Source organism: Alosa sapidissima, chromosome 14 (assembly GCF_018492685.1).
Source record: "Alosa sapidissima isolate fAloSap1 chromosome 14, fAloSap1.pri, whole genome shotgun sequence".
Taxonomy (NCBI): domain Eukaryota; kingdom Metazoa; phylum Chordata; class Actinopteri; order Clupeiformes; family Clupeidae; genus Alosa; species Alosa sapidissima.
In genome coordinates, this window is record NC_055970.1 from 4,041,608 (window position 1) to 4,065,434 (window position 23,827).

The following is a 23,827-nucleotide window of genomic DNA, read 5'->3' on the forward strand; positions in this document are numbered from 1 at the left end:
TGGTAAACCACATCAAATAATGATATTTATTTTTCCAGTTGTAAGAAAATGTACAGAAACAAACATTTCAAAATTCAGTTCAAGTGCCATTTGTTTAGGAAATAAACACATAAAATCCATATTAAAGTATAAAGCCAATACTTCTAAATTATAATATCACATGGTCAAATTGTTAACAATTCCCATAGTAATAAATAAAATTAAAAGAAACCATAATCTAATTCCAACACATTAATAATGGTCTGACCAAGGCTGGACTCTTCCATTTCCCCTACGAGAGCAAAAATTTAGTAAACAAATTTCAGTAAGGAATGAAGTGTTCTTGTGACATTTTAAAAAAAGCATATCAAGTTATAGGCACTTGCATTTAAAATCCCAACTGGTCCCCTAAGAACCATGGTATTATGTTGGAATCTTTTGATAAACATCATCTATTCAGACTTATAACTACTAGTGGTGGTCACACCGTTATAATGGATCACACCACAGTTAAAGCTTGAAATTTTTCGGTGTTCACAAATGTCTACCAGATTCAAGTATTTGGGCTGCGTTTCAAATGCAAATCCTGTTGCCCTTGGTCAACTCTGACATGCGACCAGTTCCTTTAACTTGAGATGACAGACAATGCACCATATGAGGACATCCAAATCATACAAATGTCTATCTGATTTTATCATTCTATCCTCAATAGTTCAAGTACGTAAGGGCATCGTTTTCCAGGGCAAGGCTTTAGATTACTCACCTGAAGCGACCCTGAAACCCATTGTTGAACCTGTTGCCACGAGCCCATGGCCGACCCCGCTGGCCCCCTCTGTTGGTGATGCCTGGTATGTTGGTCCTTTTGGGCGAAACCTACGAGCCAGCCAGATTCAGGCGTCACATTCTTTCAAATTAATGTCTGGCCCCCCAGATACAGTACACAACACATTGTGAAAAGACTAAAGACAGTGAGTGCAGTTTTGTATTCAACTGTGGAGAAAGTAAATGTAAACAAGTCAGGCTTTCCTGGTGCGTGTGTGTATCCAAGGGGGTATTGTAACATACCTTTCTAGTATGAGTGCATTCTGCAACACTAGTGCCAAATCTGAGCAAGTTATCTCAGTTGGGGGACCCCTTCTCTTACTCGGTGTTGACCCAGGCCCTAAACCACATACTTGGAACACACCATCCCCATTAACTGTGGCTACAACCTCGCAAACACACCACTCACCGTTGCAGTTTACCCAGCTATGTGCGCTTCACATTCACTGAATACGTGAAATGTACCATTTCTACTACACAACATTCAGACCAGCAAGCCCCGTTTTTGCTTTCAGATTTCCACACTAATGTCATGCATTCACTGAAATCCAAAATTTATATCAAACATAATCATATCATTTCTAATCTAATCATTTCTCTTTTCTTACCTTTATGACTCTACCCCTGAATAAAGTATTATCCAAGGTCATCGCAGTCCCTACAGAATCCCTTTCTGAGAATTCAATATATGCAAAGCTGCAAAGGACAAGGGGTAAGGGGAGTTTAGAACCTTACCATATCGGTCATATCTGTCAACGCAGACACATTGTGAGCTGGGTAATTGTATTAGGTATTAATAGTGCTGGTAAAAGTGCAACATCTCACCCTTTTGGGTGACCAGTGACTCGGTCACATAGAATGGTCACTCTATTGACAGAACCACAACCGCTGAAATAGACCTTCAGCTCAGCTGCAGTTGCGCTGTAGTCCACCTATTGAACACAGGTTATACCGAGATAAAATGCTTTAAGTCATGCAATCACAAGAAGTATCCAAAGCATTCATACTGTGTGACTGACTTGAAAACAAGCTTACATTTCCAACATAAACTGATCTGTTGTCAGCATCAATTCTCTCCTCGTGGTTCATGTGGTAAAACAGCGCTGTGGATTGAAAAGATGTCACATGGCCAGTAATTTGACAATTAAAGCACATGTCAGCATGTTGGTGGTCTTTACAAAAAGTAGTAAGAACGAATGAACTCTGAAATAAAAGGCAGCAAAGGATTCAAATTGAAGCTACATGAATTCAATTGGCTATGAAAGCAATGTTGTCTGTCAGGACATTCAAAATTGAGAAAATGTGAAGCCCACCACGAAAAAGCCAGAATTGGCACGGATGGGGTTTGCCTAAGTGGGGCTCTGGACGTGGACAGATGCAGCCACCTGAACTTACCTGCGAGGGGATTGTACATGAGCTGCCGTTCTGCCAAAGACTGAACTTCCCTAAGCTTTTCAGCTTCCTCCTCCAACTCCAACACTCTCGCTTTGATTGCCTCAAGCTCCTAAGTAACATAATTCATTAAAAGAGTGGCAAGAGGAGGGCACGGGTCCTTGGACAAGGGCTATAACGCTTTTCCTTTTTAGCTAAATTGGTTATTTCAGATGCTGCAGTCATTTTCAGTAATCAAAACAATGGTTTTCTCATCTAAGTGCTTGAAAATCACAGTGGAGACAGGTGTAGGCTATTTTAATGAACCACCAACCCGTTTACGAATCTCCTGTTGGCTACATTATCAGCACACATCCAGTTAAATAAGCAACGAGAAAGCTGTAGAAATTGTATAGTATTAATAGAGTATGCTAAAATTCGACCCTCACCGCCACTTACAGGATTTGAGGTCCATTGGTTGGCAAAGATCTCCGTCTCTAGGCGCCCACGTGTATCAGCCATATCAGAGGACAACCAACCTCAAAACCATACCCCTCAGATATTAGTTTTAAAGTAGCCTACCCTATTCCTTCCTTTTTTTAAGCTGTGTGCGAATTTCTCGATAGACTTGAACCAGTGAATTACTCTTAACTTAGGACCACAATGAAAACATGCGGATGAAAATCACGTTATCCGTCACGCGAGGTAAGGATGACGACTTATTAAGCCTTGTCAGAGGTCACCTGTGATCTAGGGGCGTATTTCGTCCCATCGTGTACTTCATTCAAGACAACTTTAGCCTACTAATTGAGTTGTGTAGTGTCATCGTAAAGCGCCATATTGTCTTTCCTCGAATCGGTCAATGGTGCACTAAAAGTGTGGTATTTCTTCATCTGGAAAAGTCATGAAAGTAATTTAACAAGACTATCTTCGAGCTTAATTGTCATTGATGTAATCAAAAACAACTCAGTGGAAAACATGTCATATTTCGTTTTCTTTTTTAATTACACAGATACATAGCTCAACACAGACAATAACCTGAATTAGAATGATTACAACTTCACATATCCAACATAGCGCACAGTTAGAGAAGGGAAATAGCAAAAAGAGGGGGGGAGGAGAGCATGCAAGAAATAAATAAAAGTAAAAATTATCCTGGCACAGATCACTTTATCTAGAGAATGATACAGGACCCTTAACATGGAAAACAAACAAGCAAAGAAGAAATCAAAACAAAAAGAAAGAAAAAAATCCTTCAACACGCCCACCTTTTTCCCTACAGAAACATTTCATTTTTCTGTAATTTTGTATTGCACAATACAGTATATAATCCTACAAATATCAAACCAAGCCTTTTGTTTGAAGTATCTATATTTTTAAAAGTCCCTCCCCATCATGGCTTATGGGAGACCCACGTGCTGTGTCCACCTTGCTAGCAAAAGAGAGCAGTTTTAGCTTTATAGTTTTTTTTTTTTTATACAGTACAATCACACACCAAAATGAACAATGTAATCCCATTCATAGACTAATCCAAGCCATTGCTCATGAATGAAACACATTATGTACTCAGGTTATCCATCTTGTAGTAATTTCTGTAATCATTATGTGTATCCTATAATTGAGCAAAGTTATTTCAGAAAGCGACTGACCTCCATTCTTGTGGTTTAATGCAGATATCATCCCCTCTTTTTTCTTTCTCCTTCACCCTCTTTTAAAGAGGAAGTTCCCAGGACATCCTTTTAACTCAGGTTGTATTTACAAACTACTTACATGGCCAGTGTCCCAACCAAATCCGTCCCCGTAACAAATGGAGACAGCCGAACTGAAAGTGCCCAAGACACAGGAAAGGAAGTTCTTACGCGAGGCCTATTTGGTTTCGTTTTGGTCAAGAGGAAAATACATGGACAGAAAGAGTATTGAGTATTGTACCGCACATTTCATCAAAATGTTGCCATGAGCAGACATGCAAACCACATCTCAGGGTGTGAAGGACATCCTTTACCATCATCCTTTACTAGGATGGTTACTTTAGGGGTTTTTTTGTTTTAAAGCTCTTGAGGTTCAAGTAAAGGTCATTTCAAGAAAGGAGAGCTCTCCTTGAAGTATGCTTTCTAAACACACACAGACACACTTTCTGGCCTTGGACAGGTGAGAGGTGAGATTAATACAACGTTCCTGTTGCTCTTTATTTATGAGAACAAGCATCGGACCTGCTTGAATGAATCTTGACCTTGCAGAATGTATTGATAGTTTTGCTGTGCTTTCAGTGTGTGTTTCGTACTGTTTTAAGTGTTGCAGACACTTTGGTTAATGGCTGTAACACAAAGGTCTGTTCTCTCCACTTAAGTCTAGAGCCATGCAGAAGTACTTTGGTATGTGCTTTTGAATTAATTTGGGTCACACAGCGTATGCAACGAGTGGCATTGCGTACTCAACTGGTTTACAAAAAGATGTCATTTTCAAAAAATGGCGTTTGGTTCAGTCAGTGACATTATACCTCCACTGACAGATTAAAGCCTATATGACACACAAGCAGTGCTAGCCACAGCGGGGTGTGAAGTACACCACAGAGAGCCCATGCAAGCAGCCCCCCCCCCAAAAAAAAATGCAGTTGAGTTTCAAAGCAGTGCAGACCACACACTCACAAACACAACCATTTGCACACACTTGTTTGGAGACGTGCAGCGGTGATGACATCCAACAAGGACTTGTTTCTCAATCTCACTCAGGAGGTCTACTGTACGACTGGATGGGTTTTGCATGTCTGCCAGTGGCACCATTTTTGTACTGTACACTTTCCAGACTCGCTGGCTTCTTTCTCTTGTCTGTCATTGGGCATTTTCAGCTGGCATCTCAGAAAGCAATCAGATTTGGGTAGGCATGGGACATTTTAGTGCAGGAGGGATGTAGGACAGGATAGGAGAGAACAGGAGAGAAGTTTACTATGACACAGGCAATAGACTGACTCTGATTAAATACGTTTTGGGACTGATGCAAGCAAACTTATGCAGGAGCAGAATCATCTTCAGCATATCACATCTGACAGAATTCATATATTACTTTGATAATGAAATAAGAAAATAGATATGCTATGATAAATTAAATAATAATAATTAAAGTAAAAAAAAAAAAGCTGACGATGCAAACAGACATCTCGGCGAATCTGCCTCCATAGTGCTTCGCAACAGCACAAAACAATAAAACACCAAAGATCCTTCAAGTTTGGTCCATTTTCAGAGGTACAGCATGAGAATGGATAGGATTGGAGTGTTTCTGTTAAATGTCTACTCTAATGGTATGAAAGCAGGGCAGCATTGATGTGAATATGTTACTCTGGAGAGCTCTTGTGAATGTTTGGACATGAGTATCCAAGACTTTTTTGAGCAATGTGAACCTGAACCACAGATTCTTTTCATTTTCTCTTTTGGATGCGTTGCCCATATCTTTCCTGTAACTGCAACATGTTTATAGAGCTGAGCTAGGCTACCTAAGAGGAGAGGACGCCTGTAGAAATTAGCATTGCTCTCCTGCACCTGGTTCCCATATGATGGGCTGGCCTCCACGTGTGCAGAGTGACCGGAGCTGGACTACTGCAGTTGTATTTTGGCCCAATGGATGGCAATGTTTCCCAACTTCCCCTTCAATCTGTTACTATGGGTTGAAGCCAAGTCTCTGGTTGAAATCACCCAACCTGACAGTGAAGTTTGTAATCTAAACTCACACTATCCCTTCTCGCTGTTACATTGAAACATTATCTCCCTTGGTGGAAATGATAGCCACTAGAAGAGTGGGTCAGTGGATCTCATAACATACTTCCTTTTTGATTATATCTCCCCCATTCCCATGACATCCTGTAGAGAATATGCTCAGCACATGTGCTAATATCGAGAAATGTGATGGTCATTCTGTAATTACAATTGATTTGATTTCAAAACAAAACAAACAGAACAAACAAACAAAAGCAGATGAAATGGAGAGAAATTCAATTCTAGTCATTATACTTTAAAGGTTTCTGTTATTTGGCAAACACATTTTTGGACCTCTTCTTTTTTAAATACTATGTACATTCACATTAAGTTACTGTTGTTATTTTAAATATATTTATATGTATATTTTTTGTTATAAGTTACCCTAAGGGTAGTTTTTGAGGTTCCCTTCAGTAGCTGAATTCTCTTTTCCATATTGCACCTCTTGCTCTCTCTCACTGTCTAACAATGCGAGCAATATAAAATATTCTACAGGAGGATTTCCTTTCTCATTGATATAGATACAACAAATTGAAGAATAGGTACAACACAGGCTTCTTGTCCTTCAGTGTCTCCAACACCCCTCCTTTGTTTCTCAGTGAATGTTCGTTTGTGAACCTGAAGGGAGAGAAAAAACAAACAAAAAACAAACAAAAACTGTTCCCCCTCTTTCCGAATCACACACCAGGACGGCAAAGGCAGACAGAGACACCGAGGAAACAGAAAGGTATATCTACAAGCAGGGATTTGATCCTTTCACAAATATGTACTCGCTGTTTCTGTCAGAGGCAAAGCGGGTCTGACAGAAAGGGGCATGGAACACACAGGGGCATTGCCAAGGGGAGGTAGAAAGAGAGAGAGAGAGGGATAGACAGAGAGAGAGAGAGAAAGAAAAGAACCATGTCTACACCACTTATGAGGCTCTTTAAAGTCTGTTTCTTGTCATGCTTTGGAAAAAACGTGGGAGAGTGGAAAAAAGATGAAAACATGGGAGAGTGGAAAAAAGATGAAACTCCATTGGTAATGTCTCAGTCTTCACAGCGCTTTAAAGAAAGAAACAGATCATGAAGAACAGAAGGCTTACTCTTAGTGTACAATGCTCACACAGACAGACGGACTCAGAGTTTTTTCAGTCTGTTTTTTTTGGGGGGGGGGGGGGGGGGTGATGATGTCTGGGGCAGTTCCAATGTCATTCTTTTACTCATCGAGGGCAAATACGAGTCTTTTCTCTCCAACCACAATTCCACTGTCCCAGGCAGCTTCCCTTTGCCGTCTAGAACAATCTCTCCAGGTAATTTTTTCTGCTTGTCTGAATATGTTTTGTGTGTGTATGGGTGTGTGTGTTTGTGTTTCGTGTCTCGTGTGGTCCACCCACTCAGAAGTTTTTTTTCTGCCAGCGATGTGAATTCACATTATTTGTTTCAATAGGGTTTGTCAACCCTTACATGGGTAACTGCAGTGCATTAAGTCTGAAGAGTCATTTGGGATTTTTTCCATCATATCCTGTTGTTTTTTTGGGAACGGTGGTGTGTCAGTGTGTGTGTGTGTGTGTGTGTATGTGTGTGTGTGCGTTCATATGTGGGGAGAGAAGGTGTTCGCTGTGGCCCTCCGCCCACACACACAGCCTGCTTGCTTTTACAGGGCTGGCATTACTGAGGAGTTGAAGTAGTCGTTTTGTGTTTGGTTACAAGATGAGTGCTTCTCCTTGTCGCTCAGTAACTTTGGCAGTGTCATAAAAAGGTTTGGATTCTGGTTTTTTTTTCTCCTCAAAAATTCATTTGGGTTCACATCAGTAAAGAGAGGTGAGTCCGGTGTAGGTTTTCTTGGCTCGCTAGCAAGGTAGTTAACAGGTTTTCTTAAAAAGGTTTTTTGTTATTATTATTGATAATAATATTAATATTATTATTATTATTATCATCATTATTATTATTTATAATGATTTTTGGACTGTTCTTTATTTTTTTTATTAAAGCCAAAGAACTTCTATCAACAGGTGAACATTTCAGCCGTTCATGAGAGGGTCCTGGTGGTGGGGGGTCGGGGTGGTGGGGGGTCGGTGTGGCCTCCTGATACCTGTCAGCTTCTTCAGACTGAGGCTGGACACTGAGCAGAATGGGCCTGCTGCCTGCGGTCTTGTGCCTAAAATCCTGGACGTTGTGTCTCCACAGAGAAGGTGGGGAGGGGGTTTCTAGGTGTTTACGTACTGATCCAAGTCCACCCCCTGCTCTGCATCAGATCACTGGGGAGTCACAGGAGCATGGTGGTCTCGGGGATTAACTGCAACCTCCACACCCTCCCCGATGCTGCATCCACCCCTATTCCCAGCCCCATACCCACAGCCTTCACTGGGGTGGAGGAGCTAGAGCTGCAGCCTGGCTCACTGCGGAGTTTTCAGCGCTGGTTGGTGCCAAATAGGCTGACAGTGTTTGCATGTTCTATTTGTAAAAGGGACCTAACCCAAATTATAAAGGGAAAACATATTCCATTTATAGGCATTAGTGAACACTCTCTGTCCTGACAGCCTGTATTGTATTAGCTCAGACCCCAGCTGGGACCCCCATCACTTCGCTGTGTGAATTTGGTGTACGAGTTTCTCATGGTGTGTGTAGGTATGTGTCTTGCCTTGCTGTATGAAAAAGAGAGAAATGTTTTTCCTATTCTTGTGTTTTAGTTTTTTTAGTTTCCTACCATTATTTTAAAGAATCCACAAAAAGAATACCTTCGTTAGGTAGCTAAGAAATCATCAGACACAGTTCACTGTCTTGGCAGCACTTTGAGTCCAACAGCAAACCACACAAAAAAAAAAAACACAAAATCTTTGTTTCATTGAGAGAGATATTTTCATCAAGGTGGGGTATGCCATCGCAAGAAGAGATTCCTCCGTTGTTGGCTACGTTTTGGATCGAGGACGCTGTTTAGCAGCAGTGGAGCCAGGGGAGTAGCTGAAGGGTGGTGACTGGTGATGGTGGTGGTCGACTGGTGGAGGCGATGGCGGACAGCTGGTCAGCGCGAGGACGAGTCCAGCAGGGCAGGGGTGGCCGGGGTGGTGGAGCGGGAGACGCTGCTGGAGCCGGAGCCCGCGTCCTTGGGGCTGCCGCTGCCTGGCTGGCCGCCCAGGGAGAGAGTGCCACCAGGGGGCGCGCTCTCTGAGTGCGTGGGGGGCACGCCGCCGAGGGAGGAGGAGGACGAGGAGGAGGAGGACGTGGAGGTGGTGGAGGACGGGGTGCCCACGGGCACACCGCCGCCCCCGGGCAGACCCTGCAGGCCCTGGCCACACACGTGGTGGTGCTTCTCCCAGTCCTTGTGCTGGCAGAAAGAGCCGCAGTAGCGCGCCGTGTTGCAGCCACTGCACGTCTCACTGGCCTTTCGCCCGCAGTTCCAGCAGCTCTGAGAGGATAGAGAGAGAGAGAGAGAGACAGAGAGGGAGAGAGAGAGAGAGAGACAGAGAGGGAGAGAGAGAGAGAGGGAGGGAAACAATGAAGAGATAAGTAAAGGAATGGTGATAAGTGTCACCTAAGTGACTTAATGACTGAACACAGACTGACAGAGCAGAAGTGAGTGGGTGAGTGAATGAAGTAGCGTGATGTGAGAAGTGCAAGAATCACGCATGAGTGAAGTGATGCAGTGTTTGCAAGGAGGGAAATGATTGAGTGAATATGTGAATGAGCCAGCGTGTGATCAGAGTAACAAGAGAATGTACAAAACTGGGCAGATAAAGTGCTGATCGCCACCACGAATAAGAATATGACTGAGCACAGGCTGAGTGACTGAGTGAGGCGATGGAATGGTCCAGACTGGGCACAGGCTGAGTGACTGAGTGAGGCGATGGAATGGTCCAGACTGAGCACAGGCTGAGTGAGGCGATGGAATGGTCCAGACTGAGCACAGGCTGAGTGAGGCGATGGAATGGTCCAGACTGAGCACAGGCTGAGTGAGGCGATGGAATGGTCCAGACTGAGCACAGGCTGAGTGACTGAGTGAGGCGATGGAATGGTCCAGACTGGACACAGGCTGAGTGACTGAGTGAGGCGATGGAATGGTCCAGACTGGGCACAGGCTGAGTGACTGAGTGAGGCGATGGAATGGTCCAGACTGGGCACAGGCTGAGTGACTGAGTGAGGCGATGGAATGGTCCAGACTGAGCACAGGCTGAGTGACTGAGTGAGGCGATGGAATGGTCCAGACTGAGCACAGGCTGAGTGACTGAGTGAGGCGATGGAATGGTCCAGACTGGGCACAGGCTGAGTGACTGAGTGAGGCGATGGAATGGTCCAGACTGGACACAGGCTGAGTGACTGAGTGAGGCGATGGAATGGTCCAGACTGGGCACAGGCTGAGTGACTGAGTGAGGCGATGGAATGGTCCAGACTGGGCACAGGCTGAGTGACTGAGTGAGGCGATGGAATGGTCCAGACTGAGCACAGGCTGAGTGACTGAGTGAGGCGATGGAATGGTCCAGACTGGGCACAGGCTGAGTGACTGAGTGAGGCGATGGAATGGTCCAGGGCTGGTGGACAACCTGAATGGCCGGCTGAGATAGTGATAATGGTGCAGAGGCAATGCGGTAGTGCTGAGGGGGAGTGTGTGTGTGTGTGTGTGTGTGTGTGTGTGTGTGTGTGTGTGTGTGTGTGTGTGTGTGTGTGTGTGTGTGTGTGTGTGTGTGTGTGTGTGGTGGGGGGGGGGTGTGTGTGTGTGCGTGTGTGTGTGTGTGTGTGTGTGTGTGTGGTGGTGGGGGGGGGGGTGTGCGTGTGCTGGCTGAGAGGTGTGTGACAGAGCGGGCTATTTTGAGGGAGGTGTGGAGTGTGACTGCCCGCTCAGTGTCAAGTGGGTCGTCTGTGTGGCCGCGGGTTACGTGGTGCGGGAGAGAACATGACGGAAAAGTGCACTTCACGTGGGGGGTGGGGGGTGTCTGACATGGCTGAGGGCGTCACAGAGTCTGTGTGTGTGTGTGTGTGTGTGTGTGTGTAGAGTGAATACATGCCTGAGTTGATGTTGGCATGATTTGGAGTGCCTCCAATTCCAGCTTTTATGTATTTCTATATCTGTGTCTCTCTGTAATGCCTGTGTGGGTGGAGTTTGTCTGTTAGTTTGCATGTGTTTTTGTGTCTCATAAGTTTTAGAGTTGGGCTACATGTCTGTGTGCATGTGTGTGCGTGTGCGTGTGTGTGTGCGTGTGCGTGCGTGCGTGTGTGTCCTACCTAGTGATGGGGACGAGACCGCCTATGCCGAGTCCGAGTCAAGACCGAGTCTTTGAAGGGTCGAGACCGAGTCGAGACCGAGTCTGTTGGTTTTCAAATACAGTCGAGTCCGAGTCAAGACCGAGTCTTTGAGGAAGCAAGTCCGAGTCGAGACCGAGTCCTTTAGGAGTCGAGACCGAGTCGAGACCAAGACCATAAAAAAATTGCAGTTTTAATATTCATAATTTAATATCACCCCAGTTAATAATCAACAGTTAGGCCTACAGACTAAGCTAGATTGGGAATTGTTTAGAGGAGCAGTCTTAACGTCTTAATATGGACTATGCTGACCTACAGACACTCACCGGCAGCAGAGCCATAGAGATAAATAAACGGCTCTGACGGCAGTATCTTTGCATTGCACCATGGGATGTCATTTTCAAATAATGCCGGTCAACATTGCATTTTATTATTATTGTTGTTATGTGTTGTCTGTTTTTTTATATGAACATAAAAAATGCGTTGGTCTCGAGGACTCGGTCTGAAATTACGAGTCCTTCTCCTCCCACTGTGGTCCGAGACCGAGTCAAGACCGAGTCTTTGAAGGAACGAGTCCGAGACGAGACCGAGAAAGCAGAAATTGGTCTCGAGACCGGACTCGAGTCCGAGACCGGACTCGAGTACTACATCACTAGTCCTACCTCGCTGGAGTCCTCCTGCTGGTTGATGACAGTCAGGGCGTCTTCGGAGGCCTGCCTTTTGGCCTCGGCCAGCGCCCTCTCCATCTTGGAGCGCTCGGCGGAGATCATCTCGTGCGCCTTGCGCTCGGCGTCCGACACCGCTTTCTGCAGCTCCGACATGGCCTGTCTCTTCACCTCATTCACTGCCTCCTCTGTCAGAGAGGGATAGAGCGAGAGGGATAGAGCGAGATGGAGAGATAGAGGAAAGGAGAGACGGAGAGAGAGAGAGAGAGAGAGAGAGACAGGGTGGTTAGGCTCCACCAGACTTTTCCGTGGGCTTCCCCCACATTCCTTTCCACCATCATTCTTTATTGAGGCACCCTAAGCTCTCTGCTTGTTTTATTTCAGCAAACAGATGTACATCATCCAAGATTTAAAACATTTTGACAGAAAAAAAGACACAGGGCCTTTCAATAATTCATTTCACACACATCCCCCCAACACAATTACAACAGCAGATGTCTCCAAAGTTTTTTGCTCACTTGCCTATTAGCCTAGTATTTTGTGACTTTGTTTATTATTTGCCATGATTAAATGACTGTGAGTTAATGACTTTCCTGTACGGGGGGTGTGGTGAGCTGGAGGGGTGACTTATTGCCCCTCTTCTACATGCCTTTGCCTCTCCCATTTGCTCTACAAACGCCACTTTGTGAGTGAGTGGTGTGTGTATGCTTTTTTTTGGGACAGGCAGGTGTGTGGACGGTCTAAAATAACTTCCTGGAGAACATCAACTCGTTAAGGGCCACAGCAGGACAATATAGTCATAATTGCGCTCTTGTTTAGTCTAAGTATTTGTCTCGCCTTGCAGGAGGACATTATCTCCAGTGGGCAACTACAGCCAGAGTGATGAATCTCTGTCAGGATAATTGGTGCAGTGAGTCCTAATATAAGTGATTTGATGAAACCGCTGCATCTGAAATTGGGGAATTATGCATGTGAGGGATTGGAGTTGAATGTGTGTGTCTCTCTCACACACACACACACACAAACACACACGCACACACACAGAGACAAAGACTGTTACTGCATCCTGACTTCCCTCTACCTCTCTGATGGCTCTAGTAGGTGACACAGTGAATATCTGAGTTGATCTGCCTCCGTCCCCAACCCTCATAGTCTTAACAGAGAATGGCAGACTGTGCTCAGAGGATGTGTGTGTTGATGTAATGGAGGCGAACTGAGCTAGCGTGATAGTTGCCGTGTAAATCCTCACACCCCTAACCTTAAGAACACTTCTAACCACTGAGTTGGGAGCCTGGGCTTTTAGCTCAGTGGTTAGAGCGTTCGTCTCCCATGCTGGTGTGTGTCGAGGTGGCGGACGAATTACGACCTCTGTTACATTGACATGTTTTGTGCAAATGTAAGAGAAAATGTCGGCAAGCCGTATGAACCATACACGGCTCATTGTGTCTAAAACATGAATGTTGATGTAGAGTAGAATGTTGATGTAGAGTAGAATGTTGAGAATGTGTGCGTGTGTTCATTCCATGCATCCCTGTGTACTTGTTATGTCTACAGCCACTGTGTAAGTGTGTGTGTGTGTGTGTGTGTGTGTGTGTGTGTGTGTGTGTGTGTGTGTGTGTGTGTGTGTGTGTAAGTGTATGTGTGTGTGTGTGTGTGTGTGTGTGTGTATGTGTGTGTGTGTGTGTATAGAATATGTATTTGTCTATATATCGTGTATATATACGGTAGCTCTCCCGGTGGCTGGCGGGGTAGTTAGTATTCAGTCCGACCTCTCCACTCCTCCTGCACGCCTCTCACGACTCAACCTCCTCTCTTCATCCCCTTTTTTCCTCTCCTCCTTTTTTATTCTCACTATCTATGCATACCTCGGCCGTTCAATTATCAACCCCTGTGCATGCACCGTTAAGATTTGCAAATTTAATTAATTTTTATCAAGGAGACTCAGGAGCAGATGCTGGAGCAATTAGTGCTTAATGGAAAACACGGCACCGGCAATATTAACGTTTTAATTCCGCCGGGACCTGGCAGGTTTCAAAGTCTCACGCACTATCTGTCCGTCTGTCTGTGTGTCTTTCATTCTTACCTTTATTCTTTTAGTCTGACGTTCTTTACTTCTTTCACTCGTTTTATGTCTTATGTCTTTTTTACGTCTGTCATGGCTCCTTGCCTCTCCTTTACTCTTTTTCGCCTGACAATTTTGATCTTTGTTTTTTGAAGGTCTAGCTTTCATCTTAGCCTCAGCTCACACACACACACACACACACACACACACACACACACACACACACACAGACACACACACAGACACACACATACTCTTTGAATGAAACAATTTCCTTTCCTATATCTTTACCAGTGCTAAGATGAAAAGTATGCTTCAAAATGTGTGTATGGATATAGATAGCGTACCATGCTGCTTTACTCAAATAAGCCAATACCGCCCCCCCACCTCCACACACACACACATACAGTTCTTTCTCTCTCTCATTCTCTCTTTCTCTCTCACTCTGCCACTTACTCACAGAAACACTCAAACACACACACACACATACACACATACACACAGTGTGTTTTGTGTGTTGTCCAAGTCTCTCTCCGCTCTACTCACCCTGCTTGTTTTGTAGCTGCTTTAGTGCTGGGGAGATCGGGATGCTGGTGGGACCTGTGTGAGAGACAGCTGCAGTTAAAAAGGAAGAGGGAACGCTGGCAGTGAAAATGCAGTGTCACATGAACACAGGTCTCCCAGGCAACAGCAGCAACAGTCAGGGTCCGAGCCCCCATCGAGCCGGGCCCACCCGGGCCAGACCCACCACAGCCACCCCCTCTGGGTAGACGAGCAGGATGCACAGATAGATGGTATTGGGTTTCCAGACAGTGGGGTGAAGTAGTGCTGGGTCATTCGTCATTCATTTATGGGGTGTTAAGCTACCAAATTGCCGACCATTCTGGTACTTTGGCTGACCACGGGCTGAACGCACGCCAAAAGAAGCCAGCCAGCACCTTAGGTTAAGGCATGGTGACATTGACAAGCTGTGTGAACTGGGTGATCAGTCTGTTATATTTTGAAATCCCTCCCTCCCTCCCTCCCTCTGTCGGGTGGAGGTAAGTTAAGCTGCCACTCTACCCGTGCTGCTGCAATGCTGTCGGGTGGAGGTAAGTTAAGCTGCCACTCTGCCCGTGCTGCTGCAATGCTGTCGGGTGGAGGTGAGTTAAGCTGCCACTCTACCCGTGCTGCTGCAATGCTGTCGGGTGGAGGTGAGTTAAGCTGCCACTCTACCCGTGCTGCTGCAATGCTGTCGGGTGGAGGTAAGTTAAGCTGCCACTCTACCCGTGCTGCTGCAATGCTGTCGGGTGGAGGTAAGTTAAGCTGCCACTCTACCCGTGCTGCTGCAATGCTGTCGGGTGGAGGTAAGTTAAGCTGCCACTCTACCCGTGCTGCTGCAATGCTGTCGGGTGGAGGTAAGTTAAGCTGCCACTCTACCCGTGCTGCTGCAATGCTGTCGGGTGGAGGTAAGTTAAGCTGCCACTCTACCCGTGCTGCTGCAATGCTGTCGGGTGGAGGTAAGTTAAGCTGCCACTCTACCCGTGCTGCTGCAATGCTGGAGCTTTTTTACTGCATTTTCACCAGCTGCTGTTTTCCCTTCCCTCCCACTTTTAACTGCAGTTACCTTTCACAGCGCTGACAGATGGAAAGCACTTAGCACTAATGACGGATAGGGGGCCCCTCAGCAATCCCTCACCTTATGTAACCGTGGCAGGGCCCTATCTCTTCCTCTTTGTGTGTGTGTGTATGTGTATGTGTGTGTGTGTGTGTGTGTGTGTGTGTGTGTGTGTGTGTGTGTGTGTGTGTGTGTGTGTGTGTGTGTGTGTTTGTCTGTGTGTGTCTGTGTGTTTGTGTGTGTGTCTGTGTGTGTGTCTGTGTGTGTGTGTGTATGTGTGTGTGTGTGTGTGTGTGTGTGTGTGTGTGTGTGTGTGTTTCTGTGTGTGTGTGTGTGTGTGTGTGTGTGTGTGTGTGTGTGTGTGTCTGTGTCTGTGTGTTTCTGTGTGTGTGTGTGTGTGTCTGTGTGTGTCTGAGTGTGTGTCTGTGTCTGTGTGTGTGTGTGTGTGTCTGTGTGTGTGTGTCTGTGTGTGTCTGTGTGTGTATGTATGTGTGTGTGTGTGTGTGTGTGTGTGTGTGTGCATGCTGCAGAGTGACAGTGATTGGGATGCTGCCCGGATGCTTATTCAACACCAAGACCTCTAGTCTCCACTTCTGCCCAGAATCTGGACATGAGGCCAGTGCTCCTATTCAGCCAGGATATATTAAAAGTATCTAATACACGAAGAGTAGATACGGTTGTATAACTGTCTATCTAATATCTCATAAGCCTGAGATGTGATTTAAGTAGGAAGCTGCCATGTGATCATCCAGGGCTGATGAGAGTGGGATGGATTGGTCAGGAGGCGAAAAGCCTGCAGTCCAGGTGCAGCTGACAGCTGTGAGCTCTTACCAGCCTTCCTCCAGATCTCCTCTGGCAGATATCCCGAGGGCGGCCGGTGCAGGAAGTCCCGGTGGATCTCTGTGACAGGGTGAAGGAAAGAAACAGAGAGAGAGAGAGAGAGACATTAAAACGCCTAATTTATCCACATACATGAGTTCATTATCAAGCCAAATTTAGCTAGACGATTACACACATTAAAAAACACTATCATCTCTAGCATAATGGGTGTGTCAGGCACGAGGAAAGCCTGATTAGATAACACACACACACACACACTGCACTTTTCCAGCGTTGGTCGGCGGCGCCCTTCCTGGCCTGTGCCGGGGCAGCACGTTCTCCTCATAGCGGCACCGTAGCTGCTGTGATAAGAGTGGCCACCACAGGCCAGAACATGCGTCCCTATCTCACTGCTACGCTAACCAACTCCAGATACGGCATCTCTGGCTGTGCCGCAGCACTCTTAGGGAGTGCACAGGAGCCTGTGGTCATGGGCTGATGACAACAACAACAACAACAACAACAGGAGACACAAGGCACTGGTGGTGCGTAGCATGCTGATTGCAATAAAAGGTGGTGGGAAAACCTGGTCTCTTGCCTGTGCCGCAAATAGCTAGCGCGTGCGACTTGTTGTTGCTGGGAGTGTTGGAGTTGTGGTGGTGAGGAGGAGGAGGAGGAGGAGGAAGAACGTGAGATGAAGGAAGAGGAAGTGGAGGTAGAGGTGGAGGAGGAGGAGGCGGAGGGCGCTGTGTGGGACTCCCACCTTTTTTCATATCCTCCACGTCGCTGTAGCGCCGGATCCAGTGGGTCATCTCCTCACGGTCAGCCTCCTGGCAGCGCCGCAGCACCGTCAGCGAGCGCCGCGTCTTCTCCACCATGTCCATGATACAGTTGAGCAACTACACAGAGAGAGAGGGAGAGAGAGAGAAGAGGAGAAAGAAAGAGATAACAGATGAGAACTCATTTACCCAGGATCTTGATTAGCTAGCATCCTCATTGATTTCCCGTAGGAGAGATATTATCTGGAGGTAGCGGCTTCTGTCGTCAGGTGCTGTATTGTATTTACTGGGCTCGTTTCACAGTGTCAGGAGTGACAGATTTGAAGACTCTGCTCTGCTCTGCTCTGCTCTGCTCTGCTCTGGTCTGCTCTGGTCTGCTCTGCTGCTGCTCTGCTCTGCTCTGCTCTGCTGCTCTGCTCTGCTCTGCTCTGCTCTGGTCTGCTCTGGTCTGGTCTGCTCTGCTCTGCTCTGCTCTGCTCTGCTCTGGTCTGCTCTGGTCTGCTCTGCTCTGGTCTGCTCTGCTCTGCTCTGCTCTGCTCTGGTCTGCTCTGCTCTGCTCTGCTCTGCTCTGCTCTGCTCTGGTCTGCTCTGCTCTGGTCTGCTCTGCTCTGCTCTGCTCTGCTCTGCTCTGGTCTGCTCTGCAGGCCTGCTGTTAAGTACCAGTGTCTGGGTAGTAACTGTGCGGTAGGGCACGGGTCGGGCTATACACACACACACACACGTAAAGCCTGTGTGTATATGTGTGTGTTTGGGTGAGTGTGTGTGTGTGTGTTTGGGTGAGTGTGTGTGTGTGTGTGTGTGTGTGTGTGTGTGTGTGTGTGTATGTGTGTGTGTGTGTGTGATCCAGCGGTGCTGTAGAGTGCGAGAGCTGGGGAGAGAGCTGGGGAGAGAGCTTGAGCAGTTAAGCAGCTCAGCGCAGTGACAATAGTTCTGGAACAGCTGTGTTGCTGCCAATGGGAGAGGCCAAACCAATTCATTCTGCCTCTGCTGCTCATAACATCAGCTCCCCCTCTCTCCCTCTCTCTCCCTCTCCCTCTCTCCCTCTCTCTCTTTCTCTGTCCTCAGCTCTCTCTCTCGCTCTGGTAGATATATTTATTTCGGTGGAGTGTTTCTAATTTGGCAGAGGCCCAGCGCGGGCCGGTTCCCTCCATGACTGGAGCCCTTGTCTCAGCTGCTCTCCCCAGCTGGAGCTCCCCTCCGCTGGGTCCCTCCATCCATCTGTGCCTCCTCTCCAGCCTGGTTCTGTGTGTGTGTGTGTCTGTGTCTGTTTGCGTGCCTGTACGTGTGTGTGCGTGTATGTGTATGTGTCTGTGCGAGTGCGTGTGTGTGTGCGTGCGTGTTTATGTTTGTATGGCTTTGTATGTGTTTCTTTTGCACAAGTGTGTATATGTGTGTGTGAAGAGGAGTGTCTCTACAAGTGTGTTTTGAGAACGTGTGTGTGTGTGTGTGTGTGTGTGTGTGTGTGTGTGTGTTTGTGTGGGGTGTTGTTGGAATGAGGAGAGTGAAGGGAAGTGTTTTGGGAAGATTTTGAAGATTCTACAGCAAGGCAGACATCATCGGCAGAACCACAACTGTCTGTCAGAACAACAACCCCAGCTGTTTTATAAATGTCTTTAAATCTGTCAGAGCCCTGCGGTGCAATCACCTCCCTGGAGTGTTCATGAGGGACAAACACACACACACACACACACACACACACACACACACACTTGCACAAACACACTAGTGAAATCAAACCTACATTATCGAGGTGCTTCCACTCCTCGGCCCATTCACGGTCAGTCAGCCTATGATCGATCACTTCCTCTTGGCGAGCTCCATGCACTGCTGGAAAACACACACGCACGCACACACGCACACACACGCACGCACGCACACACACAAACACACACACACACACACACACACACACACAGAGAGATGAAGACATCAGATGGAGAACCTTTCAAACTCAAACTAATCTTCCAGTGCATTTCACCTTTTAACAATATTATAAATAGTTAACAGTGTACACTGTACAGCAACATCAGAGAGTATGTGCGTGGATATGTGTGCACCCTCCCGTAACAAACACACACACACACACACACACACTTCTCTCTCTCTCGGTGCATTTCTCACCAGTCTGTCGGTGTCTCTCCCGCACGTCTCGTTGCTCGGCCTGCCGGTAGGCGTCGCGGTAGTGGTGCGCCAGCGCCATGTCCTCCAGGCGGTAGTGCTGGGGTGTGGGTGGCGGGGGATGGGGCAGGCCGTTGGGGGGTGCGTGGCCGGACGGCAGGCCGTTGGGGGGCGGGTGAGCCGGCAGGGGACCGCCGCCGGGGCTGAAGCGCTGGCTGGGGCTCACGGTGCACGGCCGCTTGGCCAGGTGCTCCACGTGCAGACCGTCACGGTCCAGCCCGACATCTTTGGTCCTGCGGAGGAGGAAGAGGAGGAGGAGATGGACGACACGGGAAAGGAGCAGAGAAGAGAGAGAGAGTCAGTGGTCAGTCAAGTTTTTATTTGTTTTCCTCATGGATGCGTCCACCACTTTGCAGCGTACGTGACTACTTGGCTATGTGGTCTGAGCAAGTGGAAGTGCATGTAGAGATACAGTGATGACTGAAGTCCACACAAATCAAATTGAAGGTTTAATGGGCTTTCATTACAAAGTAAAATGCCCTTAAGGAATGCAGTGGGGATTCCCTTAAGTGCTAGTTTGAGCTGGCTTGACCTTTCCGGAACTGAAATGGAGACGTACAGGATACTTAAACACTTTGACCATAGCGTATGTGTCTGAAACGCTTCCTTGGAGACCATATTCTACATATAAAGCATCTGTAAAGTGCTGTGAACTTTGATTATGAGACTGAAAATACTTCGGTTTGTGGTATTTGGTAAATAGAAGTACTGAATGAATTTAAGCCCTTGATGATAAGGAGACCGAGCAGCAGCGAGGGAAAGCGATGCTGTTTTTAGTGTTTTTAACCAGTTCTAGGCCTCTCTTAGGATCACTGCCCAGACCAAATACAGTCTGTCTCCCAAAGCCCTGAACCACAGATGTGTGCCATATGCAAAACACACTCACACACACACATACGCACACACACACACTTAGCGCTTGGAGTTGCATGGGAGAAAGATCCGAGTGCCTTAATCTCCTCAGCTCTCTTAAAATTGCAAGCAGAATCTCTTGTGCACACACACACTCACACACACACCACACACACACACACACACATACACACGCAGACCTATGGAGCCTATGAGCATCTGCCAGATGTTCTGTGACATTGTTCATTGTTTTTTTTTGTTTTTTTTCCTTTTGCCATCTGGACCGGTTCAAGCTGAGTGTTGCCATTAATCTGTTTACCTCTGGGGGAGAGAGCAAGAGTGAGAGAGGGCATGCAGGAGCTCGAGAGAGGGAGAGAGGGAGAGATATTTAGGCACCCTGAGGCATCACTGTCGTTCTTGAGATCAACTGACAAAACGACAAACAAACCCAGGACGGGTAGACATGGGGGAGTCCTCTGGCCCCACTTTTATAGTCACGGGTTTTACACATGCGCCAATGTGTTGTGTCTCTCCTCCATCTTTGACGGCACTCTGCAGTGGGCCGGAAGTGGCCCAGAAGTGGCTCCTTCTCCTGCCATCCCACAAATCAAAGCAACAGCTGGGAACAGCGCGCCGTGACACTGTAAGCCAGGAGCGGGCGGGCGGAGGTGTGCGGATTACAGGGGGATTGCCCTCTCCCTCTGTCCATCCCTTCCTCTCTCCCTCTCTCCCTCTCCCTCTCTCTCTCTCCCTCGCTCCCTTCCTAACCCCCCCCCCCCCCAGGATCAGCTCAAGCAGGGGTTCAGCAGGATCACCATCTGGACACATCCCTGACATATGGGCAGCTACAGGGAAACTAACAAGAGAGAGAGAGAGGAGAGAGAGAGAGAGAGAGAGAGAGAGGAGGGGGGGGGGTGCAGGAGGGTTTTTTGTGGGTCTTAAATCTCTAAATTCCAATCGCATTTTTGTCCATCTTGGCCCTGAGTGGAGTGGGATGTTTGGAGGGCGCAGCCTCAGACACAGCGGGCATTGTGTGTGTGTTTCTGTGTGTGTGTGTGTGTGTGTGTGTGTGTGTGTGTGTGTTTCTGTGTGTGTGTGTCTGTGTGTGTGTGTGTATGGGTTAGAGTGAGGACATCCTGTCACAGGAGCTGCTGGCACCGCTGCTGCTGCTGCTGCTGTTGTTGCGTGACGGCCAGAGCATCTGGACCTGCCCTCCTTTTCTCTCTCTCTCTCTCTCTCACTCTCTCTCTCTCTCTCGCTTTCTTTTTCTTTCCCACAGACAGCTGGCACTGGCTGGCAGGAATGCTGCCCAGCCGCGCACTCCTCTTTTCTCTCTGCCTCTTTCTCTCCCTCGCTCCCCTCGCTGGCTTTCACTCGGAGCTTTTTAAAAGCATCTCTTTGCTCTCTTGTGGTTTGGCAGAGCTCCAACTCCCTGAAGTAATTCAATTACTCAAGTGTGTGTACGTGTGTGTGTCAGCGTGCCTGTGTGTGTTTACAAGGTGAGGGTGATACATTTGGGATACAACCATCTACCCATTATGTGTGTGTGTGTATGTGAGTGTGTGTGTGTGTGTGTGTGTGTGTTTGTGTGTTTTTGCACGCACCTGAACACATGTGGGCGAGAGTGCAAGTGTGTATGTTTACTGTGTTGTATTCTTACTTTGTCCGCATTACCTGTGTGTGTGTGTGTGTCTGTGTGTGTGTGTGTGTGTCTGTGTGTGTGTGTGTGTGTTGTCCTGGGTCGGCGCCTGTCGTACCTGTCAGGGGTCCTCCTCTTGCCGTGTTCGTTGATCTCCAGCATGATCTCGGAGGAGTCCAGGGGCGAGCTGGCGTTGGCGTCCAGCAGCAGCTGCTCGTGCTGGGCCAGGTACTGCGCGGGCGTCTGCTTGGCCATCCGGGCGCAGTGGAGCAGCTCTCTCTGCAGCAGGGGCAGGTTGGCCTGAGAGAGAGAGGGGGGGGGGGGGGGGGGGGGGGGGGAGAGGGGGTGGGGGTGAGAGAGGGAGAGAGAGAGAGAGAGAGAAAATGGTCTGATGTTAGAGATTGAGATAACCCAGATGTCACTTCTCCCTGGCCTGCCAGGCATTCCTCCCACTTCTCTCTCTCTCTCTCTCTCTCTCTCTCTCCCTCTCTGTCTCTCTCTCTCTCTCTTTCCGTCTCTCTATCCAACACATTAAGAGACAGAGAAAGGGAGGCTAGGAGGGAGAGAGAGTGAGGGAGAGATAGAGTGATGGAGAGAGTGATGGAGAGTAGGGAAAGAGAGAGAGAAAGGGGGGGGGGTCTGGTGTCTAGGAGTTGACTCTGGCTGTCGGCGTGATGTACTGCAGCCTGTGGGACAGTCCAGATGTGAAGTCTCAGAGTTCTCTGACGTCTCTCATACACACACACACACACACCACACACACACACACACACACACCACACACACCACACACACACACATACACACACCAGCATACGCTCAAGCACCCACGTCTCAACCAAAGATGGAGTGGCAAAATTTTACCAGCTAATTTCCTCTTCCCAGCGAGAATCTCACAGCGCCACTTGTTTGGATACAGATTTGCTCTGTTAGTGTTGCGTGTGTATATGTGTATGTGTGAATGTGTGAGTGAGAGTGTGTGTGAGTGTGCATGTGTGTTTATTGGAAATTCCACCAGCGGCCACAGACTCGGCTCCAGTCTCTGCTCTCCACACTTGTGCCTCTGTGCTCCCTCCCCCCCCCCCCCCCACACACACACACACACACACACACACACATCACCTCCACCCTCTCGTCTGCGTGCCTCTGGACCCGGGCGGGATGGATGGACTGGCTACGTGGGACTGGAATGTTCACCCGGTCACTGGATACTCAACTGTAGTGGTCACTGGTCGTATAACTACAGCTACCGCAGGGCCTCTTCTCCCCTTTAGCAATGTGTGTGTGTGTGTGTGTGTGTGTGTTTTGTTTCTCTGTGCATGTTTATGCATGTGCTGGTTTAATCTGTGTGTGGTTTTATGTGACTAACTGTCTGTCTATGCCTCTGTGTGCAAGTGCCCATATGTTTCATTGTGTGTGCGTTTGTGTGTATGTGCGTTTGTTTTGTTTGTTTCTATATGTATGAATGTTTGTATGTTTTTTGCATGTTGGTGTTTGTGTGTCCATCTTCTTGCTTGTGGTATTGTGTGTGTGTGTGTGTGTGTGTATCCATCTGTCTGTGCACAACCATGTGTTTGCGTGTTTGTTGTGTGTGCAGGGTTAAGTGTTTGGGGGGCATGGGGGGTGGTGATGGTGTGGGGGGCTGAGGGATCAGACCAAAGACATCAGCCCCGCTTGAGCCATCACGTCAACATCTGTCAGGAAATCTTCTTTTTGCTCCACGCCACACCACTCCGCCTCCCTCTCCTATCCTCTCCACACATACACACACACACACACACACACACATACACACACACACACACACACACACACACACACACACACTGTGCTTCCCTCTGCTCAGGGTAAGCAGGAGTGTGCCAGTTGTAATGAATGGCAGATGATGGCCATATGGAGCGGGCAGAGCAGCCCAGCAGACTGGAGGAGAGGAGAGAGGAGAGGAGTGGAGAGGAGGAGAGAGGAGAGGAGAGGTAGAGAGAGGAAAGAGGAGAGGAGAGAAGAGGAGAGAGGAGAGGAGAGGAGGAGAGGAGAGGAAAGGAGAGGAGAGAGGAGAGGAGGAGAGAGGAGCGGAGAGGAGAGGAAAGAAGAGAGGAGTGGAG

The 23,827-nt window shown here is 47.7% G+C and overlaps 2 protein-coding genes across 2 annotated transcripts in view; both read right to left on the minus strand.

The window, feature by feature from the left end:
- Positions 1–12: 12 nt before the first annotated feature.
- pabpn1l (PABPN1 like, cytoplasmic) lies at positions 13–2,925 on the minus strand. The gene is made up of 7 exons (XM_042061325.1): positions 2,632–2,925; positions 2,197–2,305; positions 1,837–1,904; positions 1,627–1,733; positions 1,410–1,497; positions 743–852; positions 13–271 (listed from the first exon to the last, which is right to left on the minus strand). The coding sequence occupies exons 1-7, from the start codon at positions 2,692–2,694 to the stop codon at positions 232–234; spliced, it is 585 nt and encodes a 194-aa protein (XP_041917259.1). The 5' UTR covers positions 2,695–2,925; the 3' UTR covers positions 13–231.
- A 228-nt stretch (positions 2,926–3,153) lies between these two features.
- Positions 3,154–23,827, minus strand: part of cbfa2t3 (CBFA2/RUNX1 partner transcriptional co-repressor 3) — a 56,006-nt gene continuing 35,332 nt past the window's right edge. The window contains 8 exon segments of the mRNA XM_042061249.1: positions 3,154–9,305; positions 11,797–11,987; positions 14,408–14,461; positions 16,290–16,358; positions 16,864–17,176; positions 18,798–18,883; positions 19,178–19,467; positions 21,844–22,025. Of these exon segments, the coding sequence (XP_041917183.1) occupies positions 8,922–9,305; positions 11,797–11,987; positions 14,408–14,461; positions 16,290–16,358; positions 16,864–17,176; positions 18,798–18,883; positions 19,178–19,467; positions 21,844–22,025 (1,569 nt within the window). The 3' untranslated portion in view covers positions 3,154–8,921.